The 25,369-nt window shown below is 35.7% G+C and overlaps 1 protein-coding gene across 13 annotated transcripts in view; it reads right to left on the bottom strand.

The window, feature by feature from the left end:
- Positions 1–25,369, bottom strand: part of MAPK10 (mitogen-activated protein kinase 10) — a 318,671-nt gene that overhangs the window by 90,374 nt on the left and 202,928 nt on the right. For all 13 annotated transcript variants that reach the window (XM_078068890.1, XM_078068894.1, XM_078068897.1 and 10 more), the window contains one exon: positions 3,097–3,226. In XM_078068890.1, coding sequence (XP_077925016.1) covers positions 3,097–3,226 — 130 coding nt within the window. The remainder of the gene's footprint in view (positions 1–3,096; positions 3,227–25,369) is intronic.

Consider the following 25,369-nt stretch of genomic DNA (forward strand, 5'->3'; position numbering starts at 1 on the left):
ATATACGCACAATGTATATATGGCAATAGTGATAACATATTAAGAAAACTATGATCACCTCTTCTAAAGCAACCTTAGGGTATGGAATATGCATATAGAAATAAAATTTTCAAAATATCTCTAAAACTTGTGATTAAAGTGTCTTACTCTGTATACTGATAGTGTGTGTTGAAAAATGTCTATGTGATACATCTTTCATTGTATATACATCACACATATTTAGTTGGCCTGTTTTTCTAGTATTTCATCAATCTTGCAAAGTAATTCATTTTGATATTTGTTCAAACAAAACCATCAGAGACTATGCGCAGGGCACGCACACACACACACACCATACACAAACAACCCTTAAATATGGGAAAATGCTAACCCGTATCACCTGGAAAATAAATAATCTAGGTATTCTAAAATTAATTTAGAAAATAGCATTACAATTTTGAGTAAACCAAGATTATTTTAAAAGTTAAATTCTCCACTATGTATTCTTATTTTCCCATTTCCTATTCCCTTGTTTTATCGCCTTCATCTTCTTTCATTTCCCTCTGTTCTTTCTTTGCTCCCTTGTAAATTCTTTTTTTTTCTTTAATTAACATATAATGTACTATTTGTTTCAGGGGTACAGGTCTGTGATTCATCAGTCTTACACAATTCACAGCGCTCACCATAGCACATACCCTCCCCAATGTCCATCACCCAGCCATGCCATCCCTCCCACCCCCCTCCACACTGTCAGTTTGTTTCATGAGATTAAGAGTCTCTTATGGTTTGTCTCCCTCTCTGGTTTCATCTTGTTTCATTTTTCCCTCCCTTCCCCTATGGATCCCTTGTAAATTCTAATTCCTTCTATTAACCACTTGAAAACCGTGTCTTTAGAAACACAGCATCACAGGTATTTCCGTTTTGGTTCAACAATTTCACGCAGGAATCTAATTCAGTTCCTTTATGCCAGCATCTTAAAATGCAGATATGAAGCAATGTTTGTCCTGGTCCCACAATCACATTAGCTATCACTTCCTAGAATTAAGCATTCATTTTCTAAATGGATTCTCTTCTCTATTATTAAAGATTTAGTTGGGATTACTTCACTGTTTTACTTGACTTTCCACAGCATTTACAGAGTTCTACACTCTGACTGCTTCTACTTAGTATTAGAAGTACTAATGTGGGACTTACATTTGGTTTTAAGTGAACTTCCTCTCTGTTAACAAGTTCCAGAAATTTATTTCCATAGACATACACCACATGCACATGGACATACACACATAAAAGGGGGGAGCAGGTAGAAAGCCACTTACAGATAATCCTTTCAATTGGGAACTTCTTTTTAGGTATCATAAATGTGAACCTCCACATTTCAGTCAAGAACAGGGAGTATGATTCCCTCAAATTCGCCAAGTACATGGGAATTTCTCTACAGTGTATTTATTGCATTATGGGGGTTGGAAAGAAGACCAGGGAAATACAAATATATGAAAACACAAGCTATCAAAATTTCCCATACAGTTGCTTCATCGCTTGCATCTATCCATTTTCCTTTGCCCATGGGATTTCTCATTTTCTCTGCTGTCATAAAAATAGATTGCATTGGCCATGTGGTTAATCTTGTTCCTGCCTTTATTTAACATACTGAAAGAACAAACTGCTTTAGTAGAATGACTTTTCTTATGAATCATCCTTTCCATCATTTATATATTCTTTTTTAGAAGTACCATGTTCTTTGCATGGCCAAATTAGAGATGGGTACATACTTCATAAAATTTACCTCTTTAGTGAGACCTTTCCTGCTCAATCTGGTTTTAAAAAGTAAACCCATCCACCCAGCACTGACCAGAATAATTTTCCTTCTTCACTTTGTTTTCCCTAATTGTGCTTATCACCATCTGACATTCTCTACATTTGCCTATCTGTTTTTCAGATGGTCTTTTTCTCTCACCCAGTACAACATTCGCTCCACATGGCCAGGGATTAGCCTCTGTTATCTCCACTACTGTAATCTTAGCATCAGATCTATACATGGGGCACATTTCATTTACTTAACAAATATGTGTCAAATGGCTGAATCACAAAGTCATTGGAATAATAGAGGAAAAGAGAAACACTGTCACTGGAGAAACAATCCACATATTTGTATTTCAAATATCTTCCAACTAAACTCTCATACATACATTTGCTTCTTCTTAGTGAGAGATGGTTAGCCTCATGACAAATTCACTTGTTTATAAAACTGCACTGATAATTTCATATATCCTGTGTGATTTTCATGCTTAAGAAAAACTTTGCAGGGAGTTATGACAGCTATTGTTATAGTTTTATTATAATAATTTATCATTGATTTTCATTATATATTTATATGTAATAAATTATATGCACTATATTTATAAATTCTTTATTAATAATAGTTATTATTAAAATAACGAATTATCTCTCATGTAGCCTTACTAAGAAGAATGGGAGCATAGAAAGAATTCCAGAAGCCTTTGTCTGCAGTGGAAGAAGCTAATACCCTGAAGTTGAAGAAAGTCCTATAATGGTATACCCTACTTAGTTCCCATGAGAAATGCTCTTGATGATCCTGTCCTGATGTGCTTTGCAGATATGTTCCTGCACATAGGCCCAACCTGACAAAAAAACAAGATGCTGAAGCACAGTGAACATCTGAAGGCCACTGCCAGACTATAGCTAAAAGAAAAAGGAGATAAAAATTTTCACCTGCTAATAATTAAATTTAAATTACAAAGAAATATAGTGTTCTGTAGGATATTTTTTGGCTTTGTATTTGTTTGCTTTTTATTACTTTGGAAAAAGTATGAAGCTCTCTGGTTAATTTGGAGCAAGATAACCAAATATGGTTAATTTCAGAGCAGGAAATATCTATTAAATTTATCCCCTCTTACACCATATGGTTTTTAGATGAGTTTTAAGTAGAAAACTATCATGAGGACAATGAAATCAAATGTAGCATATGGAAGGATAAACAATTTTAACAGGCAGAAATGACCAAGTAAAGAAAGCCGTTCCTACTCAAGTTGGCACATGGATTTTCTTTCTCCAATCTCACAACCTCCCACTGCCAGAGGTTTAAAAAAAACAACTTACATTTTTATGGTTCACACACTTCATGAGGACCAGCTCCCGGTAAGCTCTCTTGGCATGCGTTTGGTTCTGAAAGGGTCTGCTGAGCTTCTTAATGGCCACATTTCTGTCAAGAACAGCATCATACGCAGCACTGCAGAGATCCAAGAGCAATCCAGAATTAGGAACAAAGAAGCCCTTAGAATTTCTGCCTACTGATATGGGTAAAGAAAATACTATTTTGGAATCCTACTCTGATACTTCCTTCTCAGGTCACATGCCAATCAGGCTGTAAATAAAGATCTAGAAGTTACTAGTATCAAACCATTCTACTTGCTAGGAAAAGCAAAAAAGAAGAGTATCTTGCCAAAAAACCCCAGCATATAATTGCCTCCTTGAGTGGGATACAAAAGAAAAAAAGAAAAGTGCTCTACTTTCTACTGGTCCAGCCACGTGAATGTGGCAAGTCATTTAATCTCTCTGAGCTTGAATTTCTCATCTAATAATATGTGATATTTAGGTTTTCTCTAGCTATAAAACTCCATTGTTTTTTGGTTATTTTAAGTGAACATTATTCTTTCCCATTTACAGGAACCAGATTTTAAGGTATGACATTCATTGCCATGAATGTACATGTTGGTTGATGCTGAAGTGTGCACATTAACAATAACAAAGCTCAAAATAAGGAATGCAATCAAAGGGTTTTTAGAAGCATAAATAACTGCATTTAAATACAAAGACAGAAATGAATGCTACTAACATTTGAAGCTTTCAAACTATTTGAGAGTGAAAATTAACTATGCTTTGAAAAGAAATCCATATACAGTACTGTTTCTCCCACACTCAGAATACATGGGTCTGGGGATCAAATAAGGAAGTGAGTCTCCTCTTTGCATTATACCTAATGACTCATTCACAGATTTTCTGCACCCCCATCCCTACAGCTTCAGATGGTTTTGGATTTTGTCTTAATTGCCAGGAAGGAATGCAGCAATCAGTGTCCCCTACAGTTGATCTATTGAATTGGAAGTGGCATTAACCATTCAGTGTTCATGCCACTAAACTAAAAGATCAAAAAGGGGTTACTGTGTTGTAAGATAATGATAGACTAGCAGGATAAGTTTGGACAAGGTCTTATAGTTCATCTGGTCCCTGCCTCCTTTTAATACTAATTCTTCCATTTAATACTTATTCTCCTCCAAAATATCTCCATAAAATGTTTGGCCAGTCTCCGCTTGAACATCTCCAAAAACATGATATATTACTATCGAGGCAGCTCATTATGTTGTTGAGAGTTAGAAATGTCATCATTCTAATAAGCAAAGTTGTCTCTGTGGTTTCTACTGACTTTCTCTGCCTACCAGAGTAACTCTCGAAATAAGAGTATCCGCTTTTCCATTATGGTAAATGCATAATATCTGAAATCCATTAAGGGACTGAAAACAATCCTTGGCCTAATCTATAAGCAAGTACCCAATACCTCTTGGCTTTTCTTATTTTTCCCCTAAGTCTTTTCTTTCTCAAGCTAAATATCACCAGTGTCCTACCACCATTTGTCAGAATGTGATTTCAGGTCCTATCACCATCTGGTCAGTTTCCTCTGAATATGTTCCAGTCTGTTGATATCTGAAAATGTGGATCCTGAACTAAATAAACATTGCTAGTCTAGGCATGGAGTGTCACTGAAGATTAGGGTAGAGCTGTCAACTTCTTCGTTCATTCACTAGCTCCTTCACTCTGTTGACACAGTTAATACAGCTAAGTCTGTCTTGACTTCTTTGATAACAATATCACACACTATTGACTCACAGTGAGCCTATGTTAATTAAAAATACTCTCTTTTTAAAAACCTGTGCTGCTTTCAAACTCTTCATGTCAGCACTGATTCTTCTGTTCTTGTTAACCTACCAATGGCAGCACAGGTAAAGGAAAGAGTCAAAAGGACCTACATCTTTTCAGTAGTGCCCAAGAACCACAGTGAATTTGGAAACACAGGAATACAACTTGTCTTCTGAAGTTAGGAAATCAATTGAAACAGTCACCTTAAAAAGAAAGAATAAATTTTAGGCCAAAACAACTTAGCTGAAGTCATTAAATTATCTAAAGAAAGAATAGCAATCAGTCATGTGGGCCTAGAACAGAATCAGAAAGGCAAATTATGGCACTGTCTGATTGAAGAAGTGTCCTTCCATGTAGGTCCAGGGATCCAGTCAGCCAGGCAGATGTTTACATCTGTATTGTGATTGGCAGAGACTGTAGACAGTTAGCATTCTGACCAGCATCCCCTTATGAGGCTGATTCTATTTTCTGCGGTCAACGTTCTGATCATGCTCTCCCTCAGATTTTTGCATGCAGGAATATTACCTATATTTGGCCAGCTTGACTATTTATTGCATTTCTCATGATTTAGTAAATCAGAATCTGTTTTTTTTATGGAGCCTTTAGTGAAGGTTTGTCAGTGTCATTTGAGTCCCTGAGATACCGGCCAGATCCTGCAGGACAGTGGGCCAGCTTCCAACTTCATGTGGAATGGCTGAGAAAATGCCATGCTCTGGGGTTCTTGGCACGTTCTGACCTGTGTCTCCCAGAAATGTTGTGGTTTTCTCCCTCCCTCTGTTACCTCTTCCTTGAAGCTATGTTAGGTATGAATCTCAGCACTGCTGCTTCCTAGATGTGGAGCTAGGGGCAAGCCACTTACACTCTCTGGTATTAGTTTCCTCACATTTAAATGGAGATAACAGCCTGTCAAGATTATTGCAATGAGTAGAAGAGATAATAATGTATCTATAGTGCCTCATCTAGAGGAAGCACTTAATAAACAATGACTATTGCTACTTTTAAAATCAGCCTTCTTGTTGGAGTCATTGTGTAATGTGGGTCAGGATAAAATAGAAATTCCTATGGCATGTGCTACAATTGGACACTTATCTACAAATCATCAGTTTTTAATCTTTCTACTAATTACAAATCCATTCAACTATGTCACAGTCTTGACCACATTTCCCAAGTTTGTCCCATGATACAGAATTTTAGGGCAAATGCCTTGTTAAAATCTAGATACATTATGGCCATATAGTTCTATTACTTACCACTTTAATAAGTTATCCAGTATGATTTATTTTTAATGAACCCTTATTCCCAGTGATTGCTACATCCTTTCTTAACGGCTCACAGGGTGTCTTTTCTAACCAATACTAAGACCAATATCAAGCTCAGCAGATGTCTCTCATAATCTCTTTCTTTCCTTTAAAGGAATAAGAATGTTTGCCTGTCTACACCTGAATGGAATACTGTGGTTTGGCTCACTGAATTCCCATTTGCCACCCTGTATCATGTCTTCTTGGATGGAAGAGACTTGGGAGTTAAATGTACAATTCCCAGATGCTTTTGCAGCTAGTGCTCTGGACTCCAATAAGGTCCTACCACGTAGATGCAACTATGAGAGATTTGTAGGGCAAAAGTGAGGGTGGTCATCTTCTACCATTTCTTGGTTGGCAAGCAAGGTCTCATGGAAATGTGAAATTTTCTTCTGCAAGCAGTCATTCATTCTTCAAATTCTGGGGTGAGAAAAGGGATCGAAGCAAAGGCAACAGTGGATTCCAGGTACCAGGGCCCAGTCACCAGCATCATGGAGTAGTGACAACAGTAGTAACAAGCGAACAGTTTCAGCTCTATGACTCCTAAATCTCAGTTACAATCATGTATTGTAACTGGAAGCTCAGTGGTTCTAGGATACTCTCAGAGGTGGGAGGTCCCCTGGTGACTCAGCTCTCTCATGTCTGCGAGTCATTCCAAGAAGCCCAGACTAGAGGCCACTTCTCCAGGCCTTCCAATGATTTTGCGAGCACTGTATTAATCTTTGCCTACTTTAAATGTTTCTGTCTCCTGCCATGAACCCTGGACGACACTACAATCTTTCCCAATCTTCTATAATTCCTCAGTGATTACTGGCAGCAATTTAGCAAATATATCTACAAACTGGCATCAGTGGTGTGATAGAGTCACAAATTCATGTCTGAAAGTTCTCCATTACTCTTGAGTCATCTTTTTTTTTAAGAGTCTTGGTTCGGAACACCTTACTTTTTTCTTTCAGTAGTTTTTTTTTTTTCTTTTATCATCATGCAGAAAAGAAGTAAATCTTTACAAAGATTTTCTAGCAACTTCCAGCAGCTTCCCAGCAATTTTGCTAAAAATTTTCCACAATTTCTTGACAGAAAGTACTAACTCACTTCCACTTCTACCAGGTTTATTTATAAAAGAAAGATATAGCCTTTTGTTGTTATGCTCCTGTCATTTAATGATATTATAAAGTTAAGATTACTTCATTGAAGTATTTATATAAACATACACACAGGGACACACACATCTCTGCAGGCAACTCTTATTCTCTACATATTTGTCAGCGTCTGTTTTTTTCCTTCTGGCAATTGCAGACAACCTCTTGCACAAATATTCTTCTTAAGTAATCATTCATTTAATAATCTTTCTTGTTTCTTTTCCCTTTCACATTTAAAATATTCTTGATCATATTAACACGTTTATGGGCCAAAAGAACAATTTAAAAAATCTCTAGGCCTTATGAGAACTTTATGTATTAAAAAATAAAAATAAAAATTTAAATACTTCAAAAACCTTATCATTGCAGCATCTTAAATGTCTTAAGCGATAGCCCAGCAGGCCAGATTCCATCCTGGGATAAACGCTGTACCCTTCATTGTTTATTTTCTCTTTCCCACATTCTCATTTGACCTTTTCCAAAGGCCTGGATTTTAGTAGAAAGCTACCAAAAAAAATTCTTCCCAATGCCTTCAAATATCTCACTTTCGTGCCCAAACATTACAGTCCCTAGAGATGCTATGGACACACTGATTCCACCATGGAGAACAGTGTTGGGGAACCTGCCAAACTCATCCCCGCCTCAGGACTTTTGCAATCATTCCTCCTTCTGCCAGGAAGGCTCTTCCCACATCCTCACCTGATTCCATCTTGTGATTCAGGATTCAGCCCAAATATCATCTCCTCAGTAGAAGCCTTCCTTAATCACCCCATCAAAAGTCAACAGTTGATTTTTTTGATTAGTTGCTTTTGTTATTGAATTGCTTAGCTGTAATAGTTTGCTTATATTTTGTCAGGGAAGCTTTTGACTACAAGCAATAGAATTCTAACAATACTGACTTAAGTAATAAAAATATTAATGATATTACCTAATGGAAAGTCTAGAATTAGGCATATCCAGTTTTCAGGGATACATTATAACTCTTGTAGGCCCTAGGCACTTGTGACTTTTGATTTTCTGCAAATTGGTTCTCAGCATGTTGGGGGGAAAAAGCCAGTGATAGAGTTCCATCGGTGCATCAAAGGGAAGTATAGGTGTTGTGCTGCATCGCTAAGATTCCCCTTCAGGAATAAAGGACTTATTATCCCAGCTGCTGGGAGTGCTGCCAGCAGATAGTCCCTCAGCTCTTAACCCCCTTTGGGTATAATTTCAGCCAAAAAGATCTGCTTAACCAAAGACTACACTTTCTTCATGGGCAGCCTTCATTCAATGACTGATGAACCTGGGATTATAAACACCTGGCCACCTCATCCCAATGCAGGACAGCTGGGAAGGCTCATTCCATCTTCAGAACTCCCAGTAGGGTCAGCGGAGGCTTCCTTTGAGATTGCATCACCCTGGAACTTCTGCCTCTGTGCCTCTTGTCCTTTCCCAGGTGTTAACCCCCAAAACACTCCCTAATAAATCTCCTGCGTGCAGTCACCATCTCACAGGGTATTTTCTGGGGAATACAACATTTGAAAAGCAGTAACTCATGGCCAAACACAGCAATAAGCTGTGAAGTTCACCTGGATCTTTCTCTAAGCAAAAGCCAGGGTCCAATTACGGACAAAAGTAGCTGCACTCAGAGCTCAACATCAAGTAAAGCCATTTCACCTATGCAATAAACTAACCTAGATGACCAAGCCTAGTTACATAGATTCCAACCAAAACCATGCAATGGACAACAGAGCTGAAATAGGAGCAGCAAGGGGCTCAGAAGCCCCTCCCTCAAAGACAGCATCAAAGCATCAAAAGTCTAAACACTAGAAACTGAACTAGTGCTTTGCAGCCCTTCAGTGAACTAGTGACAGGGGACATTTCACAAAGACCTACCATCCTGATGAAGAATATGGGACCAGCTAAACATACTCGTCACCACCAAAAATAGATGAACCTGAAGAAGATGGCTGCCCTGGACATAAGGCAACCATATTCTTGGAAATCAAAATGGGATGATGGCACTGGAGAAGAAACTGAAGCCTCCCAGAGAGGAACTGCTTCATCTCGGTGAGATGGGGTTAGAGGGTGCATGCAGGTAACTGCCTCTCTTGCTCTTATTTTATTTGACAAATTGTCTCATGCCCACCCTGCTGCCCTTAATGACCATTCAGTTCGCCACCCATGTATGTTCATACCCATGTTTTAACCTACAGAATCCACAAAGCTGCCAGGCTGCCATTTGATAGGGTAAGTTGGAAACTTGGGAATTCGCAGTTTGGCTTGGTATGAAATATGTGAGGCTGGTCAATCTGCTAAAAAGCATATAGAGAGCACATAGAGAGTAGTCAGAATATCCTTGGTATGCAGATTTTGCCATCTGTGTGGCATAAAGCTATATTTACTTTTTTAGTGTCTAGTAAAGCTTCTTTAACTTTTCAATAAACACTTTTGGCAAAAATAAAGAAAACTGAGACCACATATATAATCAAAATACTATATACTGAATTTACATTTCTTGTGTTTTCTCGGGCACAACCAGATGAAAACCAGAAAATAGTTCTCCTAAAGGACCATCAGTATCTATTTCAAAGTCAGTAATTATTTCAAGAAGACTGTGCCCAAGCACAGTGATTTAATACATGAGCCTGCAAAAGATGCATTTACAGATTACTCATGAAACATAACTTTTCATTTAGGTCAAATGTCTGTTTTTCTAAATTAGTTTTGTTCATTTTCAGTTCTAAGGATATTTTTGTGGGGGGATATGTACAAAAAGTTAAGCAAAGCTATTAAATGTGTTCTATTAACAGAAAAATGATTTTATAAACATTTAAATTTTTACATAATTTTATCAAATGCTTCAAATATAAAATCAGTACTTTTCAGTAATACTTTGATTTTCTATCCAATTCAATAACTCAAAGTAAAGCTTATGGAAATTCAAGGTGAAACATTTGACAATAGTGTAAAAACTTATAATTTTAGTTAAAAATGACATTGGAGACCCATTATTTGTTTTTTTCAATAACACAAATACAAACTATTTTGGAAAATATCACCATACTAAAAACAATTCACATTGGGTCCAAATAAATTGCAACATTCTACAAATCAAAATATAGTTTGCATATACCTGAAACTCATACAATGTTATATGTCAGTTATATATCAATAAAAAATAAAATTTGTTGGTACCAAAATTTGTAAATATTTTTATACATACAGGGTGAGAATCACTTTATTACTAATTTTGGAGACAATGCTGATGTTAAATCAAAAAAATAAAGGTGTTTTAGCAAGGCAATCAGCATTTTCTTGGCAGCCTTCATAGTTCTGTTTGAAGAACAACTTTGTAAATAAGCCTAAATTTTGGATGCTTTTTTTTTTTCAAAATCGTTTGGAAATCTTTAATCATGGTATTTAGTAAATGAAGCATCCCAATACTTCAGCTCTTGAAGTTCTTAGGGAAATAAAAGTACACTGAAATGCTCTGGAATGAACTGAAGTGAGAAAGGAACTAACAAATCAAATCCAAAAAATGAGTTCTCAAAGAGAAGACATTTAGCTTTGAAATTCCATAAATATGATTTAGAATACCTTAGTTTGTAAGGATAATCTTTTGATAGAGTTCCTAATTTTAGGGTATATTCATATTATGTATAGGATTTGAAGGAGATCCTTATTTCAGGATATTTATATTCTGATTGTAAGTGCCTATAATTTTTCAGCATCTAAATGTGACAATCCATTAAAAAGACCATAAATATGGGCAATCTACTTGACAAGTTCTGTCTTATACAATTATTTATTAGCAAAGGAACTCTAAATGAAAGGGGGAAACAGTTTTTGTGAAAAAAAACTTGGGCTAATCAGAAAGGATGAATACCCAACTTTTACATCAACATGGATGGAACTGGAGGAGATTATGCTAAGTGAAATAAGTCAACCAAGAGAAAGTCAATTATCATATGGTTTCACTTATTTGTGGAACATAAGGAATAGCATGGAGGACATTAGGAGAAGGAAGGGAAAAATGAAGGGGGGGAAATCGGAGGGAGAGATGAACCATGAGAGACTATGGACTCCGAGAAACAAACAGGGTTTTAGAGGGGAGGGGGGAGAGGGGATGGGTTAGCCTGGTGATGGGTATTAAGGAGGGCACATACTGCATGGAGCACTGGGTATTATACGAAAACAATGGATCGTGGATTACCACATCAAAAACTAATGATGTATTGTATGGTGACTAACATAACATAATAAAATAAAAAAGAAAAAGAAAAAGAAAACTTGGGCTAAAACACTCATATATTGGAATACAAAAATAAAATAGAATTGAGAATATTTTCAATTTAGTAGAATTTGTTCTTACCAGGTACCTAAGACCTTTTGAGAATATTTTAGATAAAAATATTGTGATCTATACTGAAGGTGTCACTATTTCAAATTTAGTAACCACAGCTTACAATTTTGAAGATTTCTAGAAATTTCACAAAAAGTTAAAAATAATACAATCACATTTAAAAATGTCTTCTTCAGAAAAATACCAGTGAAACTGTATTACAGACAGATAGGGCTAGGAAGTTTCAGATGATTAAAATACATCAGACTATACCAAGAATAATTATTCTTCTTATGTTACATTTTTAATATTTAGGTAAGCAATATAAATCAATTTTTAAATCTTATTTGTATTTTTAGTTTATTTCTTAAGAATAAGTTAATTTAAAACAGTTTTAATAGCACTATTTTTACAACCATCCGTGTATTTCAATGTGTCCTTTCACTATCAAAATTTTCCCAACTTAGAGATAAATGATAAGGTCCCTGATGCTCATGACCACTGGGGTCCTGGTTGAAGAGGCTTTTGCATGTCACTCCCACATGAAGGAAGAGGCAGAAGCAAGGAACTGCTCTTCTGGAGTTACTGCTACATTCCCACCTTTAGCCATTTCCTGGCAATAACATTTGAAGTGTGATTTATAGCTAGTAGTTTTAATCTAACAAGATTTTCCTTAAACATCTGCATAGCAACCTAGGTAAGTTTCAGAACTTGGATGATGTCGGACTTAGCTAAGGAGTGGAAGTTTATTAAGTGCATCCTCTCTTTTTTTTCTGCCAGTAACTCAACTCCGATACAGCTGACTCTCAAACTGGCCTTGTGGTAAGAATGTGCTATGTTTAAAGTTAACAAACTAGAGACAGTAAGATGTTCCTTTGGCTCAGAGGTTGGGACTATTTCTTGACACCTACAAAATGGATGAGATCCATTAGGTGACTCACAGGAGTCACAAATGGTTCCCGCACATAGGACAGATGATAGGAGTAAACATTGCCAACCTACGAGCCTACTCTCTCTTCCTCCACACCTGCCCCAGCACAATGTTTCTGGCTTTATGACTGCACTCCACCATCCTGATGACTGGCGTAGCACTGCTCACTATGAATGGTGCCCAATAGCTCCCAACATGTCCTTGTAGAATTTACGTTGGCTATTGTTTATGCCCCCGGGACTTCTTTATAGTATTTATCTTTTTTTTATTCACTTCCCCTACTCTGATATTTGGGCTGATATTTATGAAATTGAGTTCTATCTCTGCAGCAGTTTGTTTGTGCCATCATTATAGCAGACTTATTACATACTGACTTTTACTGCATCTTTTTCTGTCCTCAAAGTTGTGCTCCTTAATGGCCAAAATCGTGAAGGATTTAGCTTTGTATCCCCTACGTGCCTTTTGCATGAAATTGTATTTGCTATTGCTAAATGTTTACTTCCAGAGCTTTAACTATGTTAATAAAAGGGCATTATATAAGCTAAAGGACAAAAGTTTAAATATACTAAGCATCATATTTTTAAATGGATGTGTTATACAGGATGCTAAGATATTATCTCCAGCTATGATGTCTTTCCCAAAGCTCCTAATTCACATATACGATTGTCTACTGAACATCTCTAATTTTATGTCTCAAAAACATCTGAAAATTAATATGCCCAAAACTGAACAAACTTTTGATTTCTCTCTTAGCCTTAAATTGCCCTCCTCTGATCTTTCACTTAAACAACCATTTGTTCAAGTGTAGAAGTCATTTCAATTTTTCTCTTCTCATCTCCTCATATTCAATCCATAAAGAAGGCCTGTATTTACCTCCAATGTATATTTTCAAATTGATCCACTTAACTCAAACTCCCTTTCCATTACCATGGGTCAAACATACTACAGAGACTGCCCCTTAAATGGTCTCCTTGCACCAGTTCTTGCTTCTCTAAATCTATACCTGACCATTCTCACATTCTTATTATATTTAAATTGGGCTATCCCTGCCCACATTATTTTGTGTCTAAGAATCCTGCTTATTTTTAGCACTTATAGGAAAATGTCTTCGGTAGCACAGCCTTAATAAAATAATAGAACCTCGTAGAGTTGCTGTGAAAATAAAGTTAGCTTAACAATAACAACAGCAAACCTGCCCCACTGCTTGATTGTGAGTCCCATGAGGGCAGGAGCCACATGAGTCTTGATCACCATTTTTTCCCTAGTTTTATTGAGGTGTAATTGACATATTAAAGTGTACAATATGATTATTTGATAAATGTATATATTGCAAAATGGTTACCACAATAAGCTTAGTTAACATCCATCACCTCATATAGTTAGAACTTTTTTTCTTGTGATGAGAACTTTTGAGATCTTTTCTCTTAGGAACATTCAAATACACAATACAGTATTGTTGACTATAGTCACCATACTATGTATTACATCCCCAGAACTTATGTATCTTATAACTGGAAGTTATACCTTTTGACCACATTTACCCAATCCCCTACCTCACCCCATCTCTGGCAGCTGCTGATCTGTTTCTGTTTCTGTATCTATAAGTTTCTTTCCTTTAGATTCCATATATAAGTGTGATCCTATATTATTTATCTTTCTCTGTCTGACTTATTTCATTTAGCATAATGCCCTCAAAGTTCATGTTGTCACAAATGGCAGGACTTCTTTCTTTTTATGGCTGAATAATATTCCATTATACACACAAACACACATACACACACACACACACACACACCACATTTTCTTTATCCATTTGTCCATCAGTGGACGCTTAGGTTATTTTTATGTCTTGGTGATTATAAATAATGCTGTAATGAGAGTCTTTCTCACCTTTTCCTTGAGAGTATGGTACAGTGTCTGGCATATAGTTGACATTAAATAAGTATTTGTTAAACAAGTAAACTCATTGATGATTGAAGTACTCCCAATAGTAGAGCAGAGTTAATTTATAAGTCTTGAATTTCTACAAACATGAGTCGAATAGCTATTAAATATTTTTGAAGTCATATACGTCATCTTTAAAATTCATATAAAATCTATATTTTAACCCCATATATATATCCATGTTTATTTTAATATAAAATTTCATTTCCCCATCAACACTTCAGTCTTCACATGAAACATGAGTTCCAGGACAACCTGCCATGTTATCATGGAGCTCTGAGTATTCCCAGCTGTTGCACCCACACCCCTCCCTGCCCAGCCCCCACCCTGAAGTACAAAGACCCCAGTGTAAAAAATGGGAGATTAATAAATAAGCTATTTTCTTTTTACCAAAATTTTATTAGCACTTTCTATAAACAATATTGTAACTGTACTTTCTTCTACCAATAAATGTTTTCCTGAAGTGTCAAATAATTGACCAGATTTGCTTCAGCAAATATCAACTAGAATCACCTCATATTGATAGTTATTGATATGAAACCTAGGGAAACCCAAAATGGGAAGACTTGATGTAACTGTTGACTCTAGGTCAAAAACAAAACCAAAAAGGCAAACAAAAAAAACCTCTGTAAAGGCCATTTTGATCTTATTGTAATGTTATCCAAGCAATCCTAGAACCCAGGATTGGGTTTCTTCCAGTAAGAAGTTTTATTATGTATGTAACATAAGGTGTCATTAACTGAGGCTGGGAAAACCCTGGGCTTCTAAGTTTTATGTATGCAATAATCTTATTAAGACAGGCACTCTTATTATCCCCATTGCTCAGGTGACAAAACTGAAGCTTAACAACAACAATCAATATTTATTAGTTCTAAGTACTTTTTCTCCCACTCATTTGCATCTAAAAGTTCTTAACACTCTACATATATGAACTCATTTGAGCCTCACTAAAACCATATGAAATAATATCAGTATAATCTTGTTATAGTTATTTTGACTATTCTTGCAAAATTTCCACAATTTTGAAATTATCTCAAAATAAAAGATTAAACATTTTCATTACTAACACACATTTGAAAAACTAAGATGTAACAGATATCATATGGCTGTGACACTGTGAGATCTCTTAATCTTTCTTCAGTTTCCCTGGAACTATTTGAATTTTTTACATTTTCTTTATTATCTTTATTACCAACAAAAATTACATATATTTGCAAATATTTCATTAAGCTTGCAGACTTTCTAATTTACATTTCATTCATTTATATATTTGATCAATAAATAAATAAAATTTACTTTGATAACTGAGCAAGCTGATAATAGAAAAGTCACTTCATGATAATAACTACAATTTGCATTTATTTTCTTGCAGATATTAACATTAACTTGCTGTATTTTTATAGAAATTTGGTGAACTAGTAGAGCTAAGAAAACTGAGGTACAGAATGGTTAAATGACTTGCTCACAAAAAAATTAGCACATGAGAGATTTGGGGCACAATTTCCTCCTGTTGAAGCTTTACTCCTTGTGTTTATAAAAAGAAGTGAGCTTCCAAGAAATACTGAAAACCAAGAGCATAGAAAAATCACAAAATTGTTCTTGATAAGACCAATTTCTATGATAAATGTGGTAAAACCAGATAAATGACTAGTAAATTCTGCAGGTGCTAGTTGTTCTTTGTTTTAAGCAAACATGAAGATTGTTCAGACAAGGTTTGGTCTATATAGTACTCTCCTCACATAGCCTATATCCCTGAGAATTTTACACAGTGATAGAAAATTAGCACTATGAGACTACACAATGGAATTTCTTTGCCCAGTCAGCGAAAAATACCTGACCAATCAAATATGACTATTGATTTTACCCCTAAATGCATGCTCGCCTCTTGTACTCTCCACCTTCTTCCTGTTGGTTGGTGTCATTAACAACCCGTTTACTGACCCCAAATGGATTTCCTGACCAGCTGGTTTTAACACCCTCCCACTATATCCTGCTTTTGTGCTTTTATGTGTGTTCAGTTAGAGACATGAGGCACCCAACATTCATAAGAACCAAGATGGAAAAGATATTTATTTATGTACTCTTTTGTGATGCAGCCCAAGTTTAGGGAAAGGTCAGAATGTACAAGACTTATTTAAAAATAAAAACTCTCTTGTCACAAAGATTCTTCCTGTGTCATTGGTAAAAATGACAGCATCGTGTATGTTTATATGCATGTGTGCACATGCACATGTGTATTTTTATTAATCATCTTATTCTGGGACAGAATAACTAATATGTAAGTGAGATCATTTGAACACTTAAATTCTGTGTCCTAGGATTTTAAGAATAATAATTCTCTTTGCCTTTTTGCTAAGCACTGTAGGGAAATGGAATTCTATTGTGCATTTCTTTTTTAATTTGAATACTCATTTTTGAAACTCAAGTTCATTTAAGACGATTGGGTGGTTATCCCTTTACTTGCTCAAAAACAGAAATTTACTGAGCTTCTACCATGTCTCTATTTTTACTTATTGGATATTTTTATTTGGATAAACTAAAAGACTTCATAGAAGGTTGAATTTAAATGTTAACAAATCATGTCATATGTTACAAAATTAAGCAAAAACTTGCTAATATTTATTGTGATAGATACAAGGTACAAGTTAAGTTTCTTATACTAAAAAAACTGCAACATATTGGGGAATACAATATAAAGGAATAAAATACAAATGAAAAATATTAGGTTAAAAAATTAGAAAATACTAGATGCTAGTGGAAGGTCTACTTTTAAGGATATCTGGAGGATGCCAAAGAGGATAATTGCTGGAAGTGATAAAATGGAGAGAGATCTAATTGCAAGTGTGGGATTAGTTTATATAGGATGAAATACTGTACATAGCATCAGCAGGGAAAGCAGATTAATGGAGTTCAGATGCCAGTATGTAGGTAGTTATGGTCATAGGGGGCACCTTGTAGATATTCATTCTGTTGGCTTTTAGTTTTGCAATGAAATAGGAAGCAAGATCATCAGCTGAGTGAGAGGATGGGGAAAAAGATGTTAGAGTTTTAATGCATGAGTGAAGGGATAAAATTGTCACCTAAAATAGTAGAAATATAAATGGGCCCAAGATCCTGAACAGTAATAAAATCCACTTAATCTTGCTGGTCTTGAAATTAGGTATGAATAGTCAACACAACTGAGTGTTTTTCTCCAGCCACATTCATCTATCTTAGTGCTAAGGAGTTAGATTTAACCAGCATTTGAATTTTGCCAGGAAGGAAGAGAAGAGATGAGAGTTGACAGTTTCTATAGGGGATATATTATAATATGAGGCACAACATCTAAACTGCGTAAAAAGGAAAATGAGTACATGAGGGTAGTCAGGAACAGAGAAATGATGCCAGATTATAGATTGTAGGTCTTTGTGTGATTGAAGAATTATTGAAAATAAGGCACTAATATTCAATGTATTGCTCCTTCTAGAAACAAAAATTTCAAGTGAGATAATTTAGCTTCATTTTAATAATTGAAAACGCATACAAACAAGATCTGGTTGTTTTGATTATCTAGCTAGCAGGCATACAAAAAAGTTTAGGAGTCAAGAAGAAGTGGAGAACATAATAAACAAAAAGAATTATCACTGGAGGATGTGATATTGGATTTGAGGATTAAAAAAACCAAACTGCATGTCAAGACTAATATATCAGTTTTAAAAAGTACAGTTAGGGAAATATCTACTTAGCTAGGATTTTATCTTGGCATCTGCACTAGTTGCTGTATCTTTAAAACAAGACTATAATTCTTCCCCAGTCTACATCATAAATTATAGCTTTATTGCAGTTTCAAGGTAGAAAATGGGGGAGGGGGAAGAGGCCCCATGAGTTTATGATCAAATTACTGGCAGCAGGTTGTGCCAAAAATGCAATTAGTCAATTGTTTCAGCATAAATCCTGTTTATAGGTCAGCAACAACGTAAAATGTTAATGTTAAAAAGTGTTCTACTTGCCACTAAATATTTTTAAATCATGTTATTTATGAGACAATGCAAATACCATTTTATGTGAATGCTGACATTGATTCTCAAAATACCACACTTAAATTATGAAATAAGACTTTGAAATACCAACTTAGAAAACAGAGCCAACAATATTTGATAAGAGCAATGAAATAAATTGAAGTGTACCAGATCACAAGAGATTATCAAATATGAATGCAATGGAATACCAACCTAGAACTTAACTCCGATGGTCACCTCATTTTTGTTCTACCTCTAGTCGGAAGATAAGATAGTACTCTAATCTGTACTGAGTTAATAATCAATTTATGTAATCCTTAATACTCAGATAAAGCTTAAAATTCTTCTGTAATTTTTTTGCTGATGCATATCAAGGTAAAATATTGAATAGTATAGCAGCTATTCTTATAATGATTTTATATTGCCCTTTATTGACTATTGAAAAGAAAACCTAAATAGAATATATTTTTTGGATTGGAAAAATGCATCTAACCAAATAAATTTATCTTGTTGAAGATTCGCAGATAATATGACTTTTGAAACCTTAGATGGACTATAATAGTGATCAAAAATGCATTTTCAGGACTATGAAGTCAAACTGATTAATTTTGTCATGTAGTTCAACAAAAATTTGCCCCTAATATTTCTGATCTTAATCTCAACTCCAATTCTTTTTAGCTTACATATTATATAGGTTCAAAAGAGCAAGACTTATGCTGTTCGTACTTAGATTTTCTGGGGTTAAGGCAACGGTCTCTATACTCCTCTTCCCTTTCACCAACTTCCCCTTGTATCAGGTAGAATTGGAGTGGCTACAGATCTTTTGGGAATCTAACTAAGGGGAAATTTAGTTAGGAATACATTTATTTTGCTTCAGTGGGTTATGTTTTGCAATAAGTTATGTATTTAAATCATTGCAACTTTTCCTGGTGTAGGTATGATTTTCGAGAATATTGTTACCGCTGGGCCCACTCACCTGGTGCCCAATCTTGTGACAGGGAGTGGAGGGCCAGTATATATAACTATATATATATAACTGGTATAGTTATATATCACTGTGGGAATACTGCCTGACACTGGAAGTATGTAGCTACACAGGTAGTGGTGGAGAAACAAGGTTTGAAATATATGAAGCTAGAAGGTAATCTGTGAACAATGTTTTCCATTATTGCAGCCCATACTTAAAAGAAATTAGAAAGAGTTTTTCCCCAATTTGATAATTCTAAATATGCATATGACAGTATCAGTAATGAATTGTGAAGATGAAAAGCATTTTCTAAACTATCAATAATAAAAGATAAGTTTCAACCAACCATGATAGGAGACTAAATTTTCTTTCAATTTTCTCTGTAGGTAATAATATTACAAAGTCATTGTCATATGAAGACATGTTCAAAGAGTATGCAGCCCAGCAAAGGAAACAGTCAACAAAACCAAAAGACAACCGACAGAATGGGAGAAGATATTTGCAAATGACATATCAGATAAAGGGCTAGTATCCAAAATCTATAAAGAACTTATCAAACTCAACACCCAAAGAACAAATAATCCCATCAAGAAATGGGCAGAAGACATGAACAGACGTTTTTCCAAAGAAGACATTCAAATGGCCAACAGACACATGAAAAAGTGCTCAACATCGCTTGGCAACAGGGAAATCCAAATCAAAACCTCAATGAGATACCACCTCACACCAGTCAGAATGGCTAAAATTAAAAAGTCAGGAAAGGACAGATGTTGGCGAGGATGCGGAGAAAGGGGAACCCTCCTACACTGTTGGTGGGAATGCAAGCTGGTGCAGCCACTCTTAAAACAGTATGGAGGTTCCTCAAAAAGTTGAAAATAGAGCTACCATACAACCCAGCAATTGCACTACTGGGTATTTACCCCAAAGATACAAATGTAGTGATCCGAAGGAGTACGTGCACCCCAATGTTTATAACAGCAATGTCCACAATAGCCAAATTATTGGAAAGAGCCCAGATGCCCATTGACAGATGAATGGACAAAGAAGATGTGGTATTTATCCTTACCCCCCTCATGTAATTTATTTCTATTCTAAATAAATAATTTGCTTTCATTATGAATTTTACATTTGTGATTTTTCCGAAAGAAGGTCAAGAAGTTCTCCCCAAATGTTATAAGCTTAAGGCCCAGCAAACCTAGGTGTGTCCTGTCCATAACATAATATTTCATATGCCCATAGCTAAGACAGTCTACAGGGTCAACCAATAGCTAGAACAAACTATTTGACATTTCTCGAAGAAATGTGCTCCTGTGATCTGAATGTTTGTATCTACCCCCAACTTCATATGTTGAAATCTTCATGCTCAATGTGATGGTATTTGGAGGTGGAGCCTTTGGGAAATGATTAGGTTATGAAGGCAGAGCCCTCATATAAATTGGATCAGTGCTCTTATAAAAGAAGTCCCAGAGAGATTCTTCTCCCTTTCTTCCATGTAAGGTTACGCTAGAAGGCAGAGTCTGTGAATCAGAAAGCAGACTTCACCAGATACTAAATCTGCTGGTGCCTTGATCTTAGACTTTCCAGCCTCGAGAACTGTGAGAAATAAATTTGTGTTGTTTTTAAGTCACCAAATCTGTGGTACTTTGTTATAGCAGCCTGAACAGATGAAGACCTGTACCTACAGTTCTGTGTTTAAAGAAGAGTATGAACTTTAAGAAACTCATTTTGTAGGTGTTAACATATATGAATCCAGCATACCTAGCCAGAACTTTTGGTTCAGACATTGAGTGTAGAGCCAGGCATGTTCACTGTGACTCCATCTGAGATGCAGTCCTTACTGACAATGTGCTGGATAAGTTAAGGAGATATCCCATTCTCATCTAAACATAGGATTACCATAGCCACCTCCTAGCAGCAGATTCTCTGCTTGAAAGCATTGATAAGTTATAAATAATGCCTCCAAGGTAACAAAAAAGTACATAAACTTAGTATGGGAAGAAAACATAAGAGTTCATTTCATCTAACATTTCACCAAATGAAGAAATTCTATGTAAAATACAACATCGCTAAGAGATACTCATCCAGCCAGCTTTTGTTTAAAACTTATCAGTAACCAAGTGCTTACACCTTCACAAGGAAGACAACCATTGATGAATCACCCTGACTCTGATAAAGTTCTTTCTAAATTGAACCAAAATCCAACTCCTATTAATTCTATGATGTTCTCTGAAGCCAGACCAAATAAGTTTACTCACAGGTGTCTTCAAATATTTGAAGATCTCTTCCATCTCCCTGAAAAGTCAACCTCTTTCCAAACTAAACATCCCTAGCTCTCATTCAATAACCATTCCCTCCTTATGTATATTATGAAATGTAATTATGAGTTCATAGACAATTAATTTATCTAGTCAGAATCTTATACTCATGTCACAAAATGGAAAAAGTCCTTTGTCAGGCCAATTTTAATTTTTAAATTAAAAATGTCTAACTCAAACTTCAGTTTATAGCAATTAATTATCAAATCTTGCAAGATGCTATTAGTCTCTATCCTGTTGTGTAATACACACACACACACACACACACACAACTTTGGCTGCTGGAGATATGAAACTTGGTAATTACTTCCCAGGCTCCCCAACTCTGCTTTATATCAGATGCACAATAAATACTTTGCAAAGCACTAAAAGCACTATGCTCGTCAGCAGCAATTTTCAAAAGGAAAGAAAAAGCATATTGTGCATTTCCACAAATAGCAAATGGCCTACTGAATTTTTAGCTAGAAATTAACTAGAAAGACTTTTAATCATTGAACTAACACCCTCATTTTATTTAGACATTAGGAACATTAGGAAATTGAGTCCTAAGGAAAACAACTAACTTACCCAAAATCACACAGTATATTTGTGACCCAGATTCTATAAGATTTTGTCCCATGTTCTAAAGAAACATTGAAATACACAAGTCAGTCTCAGCATTGTTAATCACCAAGATTTACTTGAAGGAATCACAAAGCCATCTTACCAAAAGGATACTGTTTACAAAAACCAATACTAGTATCTTAGAAAAAATTATAAAAATTATAGTCCCATGGTGAACATGAGATACTTATCCCTTGAACAAGATACTAAGAAATATAGCACATGTCTCAGGTCATTAAACCATCAAATCATCTAGATATTATCACATCTAAATACCTTCAATGAGAAGAACCCTTCGATTGTTAGAGGAAGGACAAAACCAGGTACATAGCATTTTTTTTTTGAAAACCCTGTCTGAACAGGGCTTATTTCTGTCTCAGTATGCTTTGTGTTACGAAGTGACTCCCCCCACCCGAACTATACGGTGTGCATTTAAGTAAAATAAGTAAGTTGTGAATTCCCTGATTGCTGCAAAGTTTAACAATGCAAAAAACACTTCTAGTCCTAACATGTCAATGAATCAGTAGCCATTAGACATGCAGTTGCCTCAAATCTTCCAGACATGGGAATAGGTATGATTGACATATTTCCAAATCTCATCCCCTTATAAGAAGTAACTGAGGAAGCCTGAGGAAGGCAAATGAGATGACTTTGTGTTAGTCTTACAGGCAGCATAATAAATTACCCCAAATTTAATGGCTTAATGCAATAAATATTTCTTATCTCAGAGTTTCTGTGGGTTAGGAGCCCATGCATAGCCCAGCTGAATCCTTTGTTCAGGGTCTCAAAAGGCTACAGTCAAGGTGTTGGCAGGCTGAAGGAACTTTCTGGAGCTTCAGGTTCTCTTCTGAGTTCACATGGTTGTTGGAAAAATTTAGTGTCTTGTGGTTGTAGAATAGAGGTCCTTATTTCCTTGCTAGCTGTCAGCCAGAAGCTCCTATCAGCTCAAAGAGGACACCTCGAGGCCACATGTTCATGGCCCACTTATAATATGGTGGCTTACTTTTTCAAAGCCAGCAGGAAAATCTCCCACTCAGTCTCACAAGATAGAGTCTTATAACTTCACCTAATCAAGGAAGTGATTATCATATCACCTTGCCATACTCTATTGTCTAGAATATTATCTGTTCTATCTGCACCCAACAGGAGAGGGTTACACGAGGATTTGACTCATTGAAGATTGCCTAAGGGTATGTTCCCCACAGATCTTGTTATGAACTGAATGTATCCCCCCAAAATTCATATGCTGAAACCCTACTCCCTAACGTGATGGTACTAGGAAGTGGGGTCTTTGGGAGGTGATTAGGATTAGAGGAGATCGTAGGGGTGGCACCCTCACAAGTAGGATTAGTGTCTTATAAGAGTCCCGAGAGAACTCGCTTCCTCTTCCACCATGTGAGGACACAGTGAGAAAAGAGCCATCTGTGAATTAGGAGACAGGCTCTCACCAGGAAAGAACATGACCACGCAGGCAACCTGATCTTGGACTCCCAGTCTCTAGATCTATGAGAGATAAATTTCTGTAGTCTATAAACTAGCCAGGTTAGGGCAGTTTGTTACAGCAACCTGAACTGACTAAGACGAACCTCAAGGCAAAAGGTTTTAGTAGTGAATTTAAGTCATCCAGATTTTCTTGTTCATCAATGAGCTTTCACTTTATTCTAAATCAATTATACTTTCTGACATGTAATAAGGACAAAGAAAAGCTAGCCATCTGGATTTTAATTTTTCCATGGAAAAAAAACAAAACTCAATTACGAAGGTATTACAAATAAACCATTAAGAGAGTAATACAAATTTCATCCTTTTGATGATCTAGATAATATAGCTAGATTATCTGCTTTGCTCTTTTGTTTTAGGACTCTAAATTAAGTCACTACCTTGAAGCATCAAAAAATGGACCCAAATTTCAATACATTTTGCCGATAAATGGTAACTCAGATTCTTTTGGAGAATCCATATCCATTCCCACCCTTTTGGAGCACAGGATAGTCAATCCTAAAGTAGTGATACTGAAAACTTGTTTTCTCCTTTCATTCTAGTTAACAAAAATGTAAAAGATTCCAACCCCCAAAATTAACTAATATAATAAAGGATATATATGTTATTTTTTTATAGTTATTTCCCTGAATAGCATTGTTTCTGTAAAATTATTTGTAGAATTTTATTTTCCTGGGAGTAAAAAAGAAAAGAAAAAATATTGCTAGTTCCTTTAGATTTGAGGGGAAAATCCATTTTTTTCATAATTTTTTTGGTCAGAATTAAAGAGGGTAACATACAGGAATTAACTATCTACTATACACCCAGAGATATTGCTGGACACTTTTTATGCTCCTGTATTGACACTGAAAACAAGGCTCAGAGATTGTAAGTAACCTCTCTAAGGTCACTCAGCTAGTTTATATGCTGATGGCATTGTGCCAACCCAGTCAGATTTTTAAATAGAGGTTTCTTTATTGTTTGGTCTTTAATCTATAAGCTGTGACTCAAAAAGAAGGGAACTTCAGGTGGATGATAAGATTAACTCAGATAATAATGCTAAAGAAATACATGAACTTGAAGGGAGTAATTTTTAAGTTAAGCACCAAAAGTCTACAGAAAATGCAAAGTAAACATGTGATGAATATAACCCGCCCACAAATGTAGATTTTTGCCTACAGAATGTTAAAATAACTAAAATTTTAATATTAGATTTCACACAAACACATATATACACACACACACATGTGTGTGTAGCAGATATACATATATCCTGCTTTTCTAAAAAAATCTGAAGATTTGACAACAGTCTCCAGAGTTTCCTTCTAGCAATAACCAGAGCTACCCACTGTAGGCAAATTATTAAGGAGCAATGTTTATTTAGGACTCAGTCTCTCCACAGGTAAAAAACAAATAAAAGGTTAAGAAAGAATGTGTATTAAGGTTTCACCATCTATGTT

The sequence above is a fragment of the Halichoerus grypus genome, chromosome 3 (assembly GCF_964656455.1).
Source record: "Halichoerus grypus chromosome 3, mHalGry1.hap1.1, whole genome shotgun sequence".
NCBI lineage: Eukaryota > Metazoa > Chordata > Mammalia > Carnivora > Phocidae > Halichoerus > Halichoerus grypus.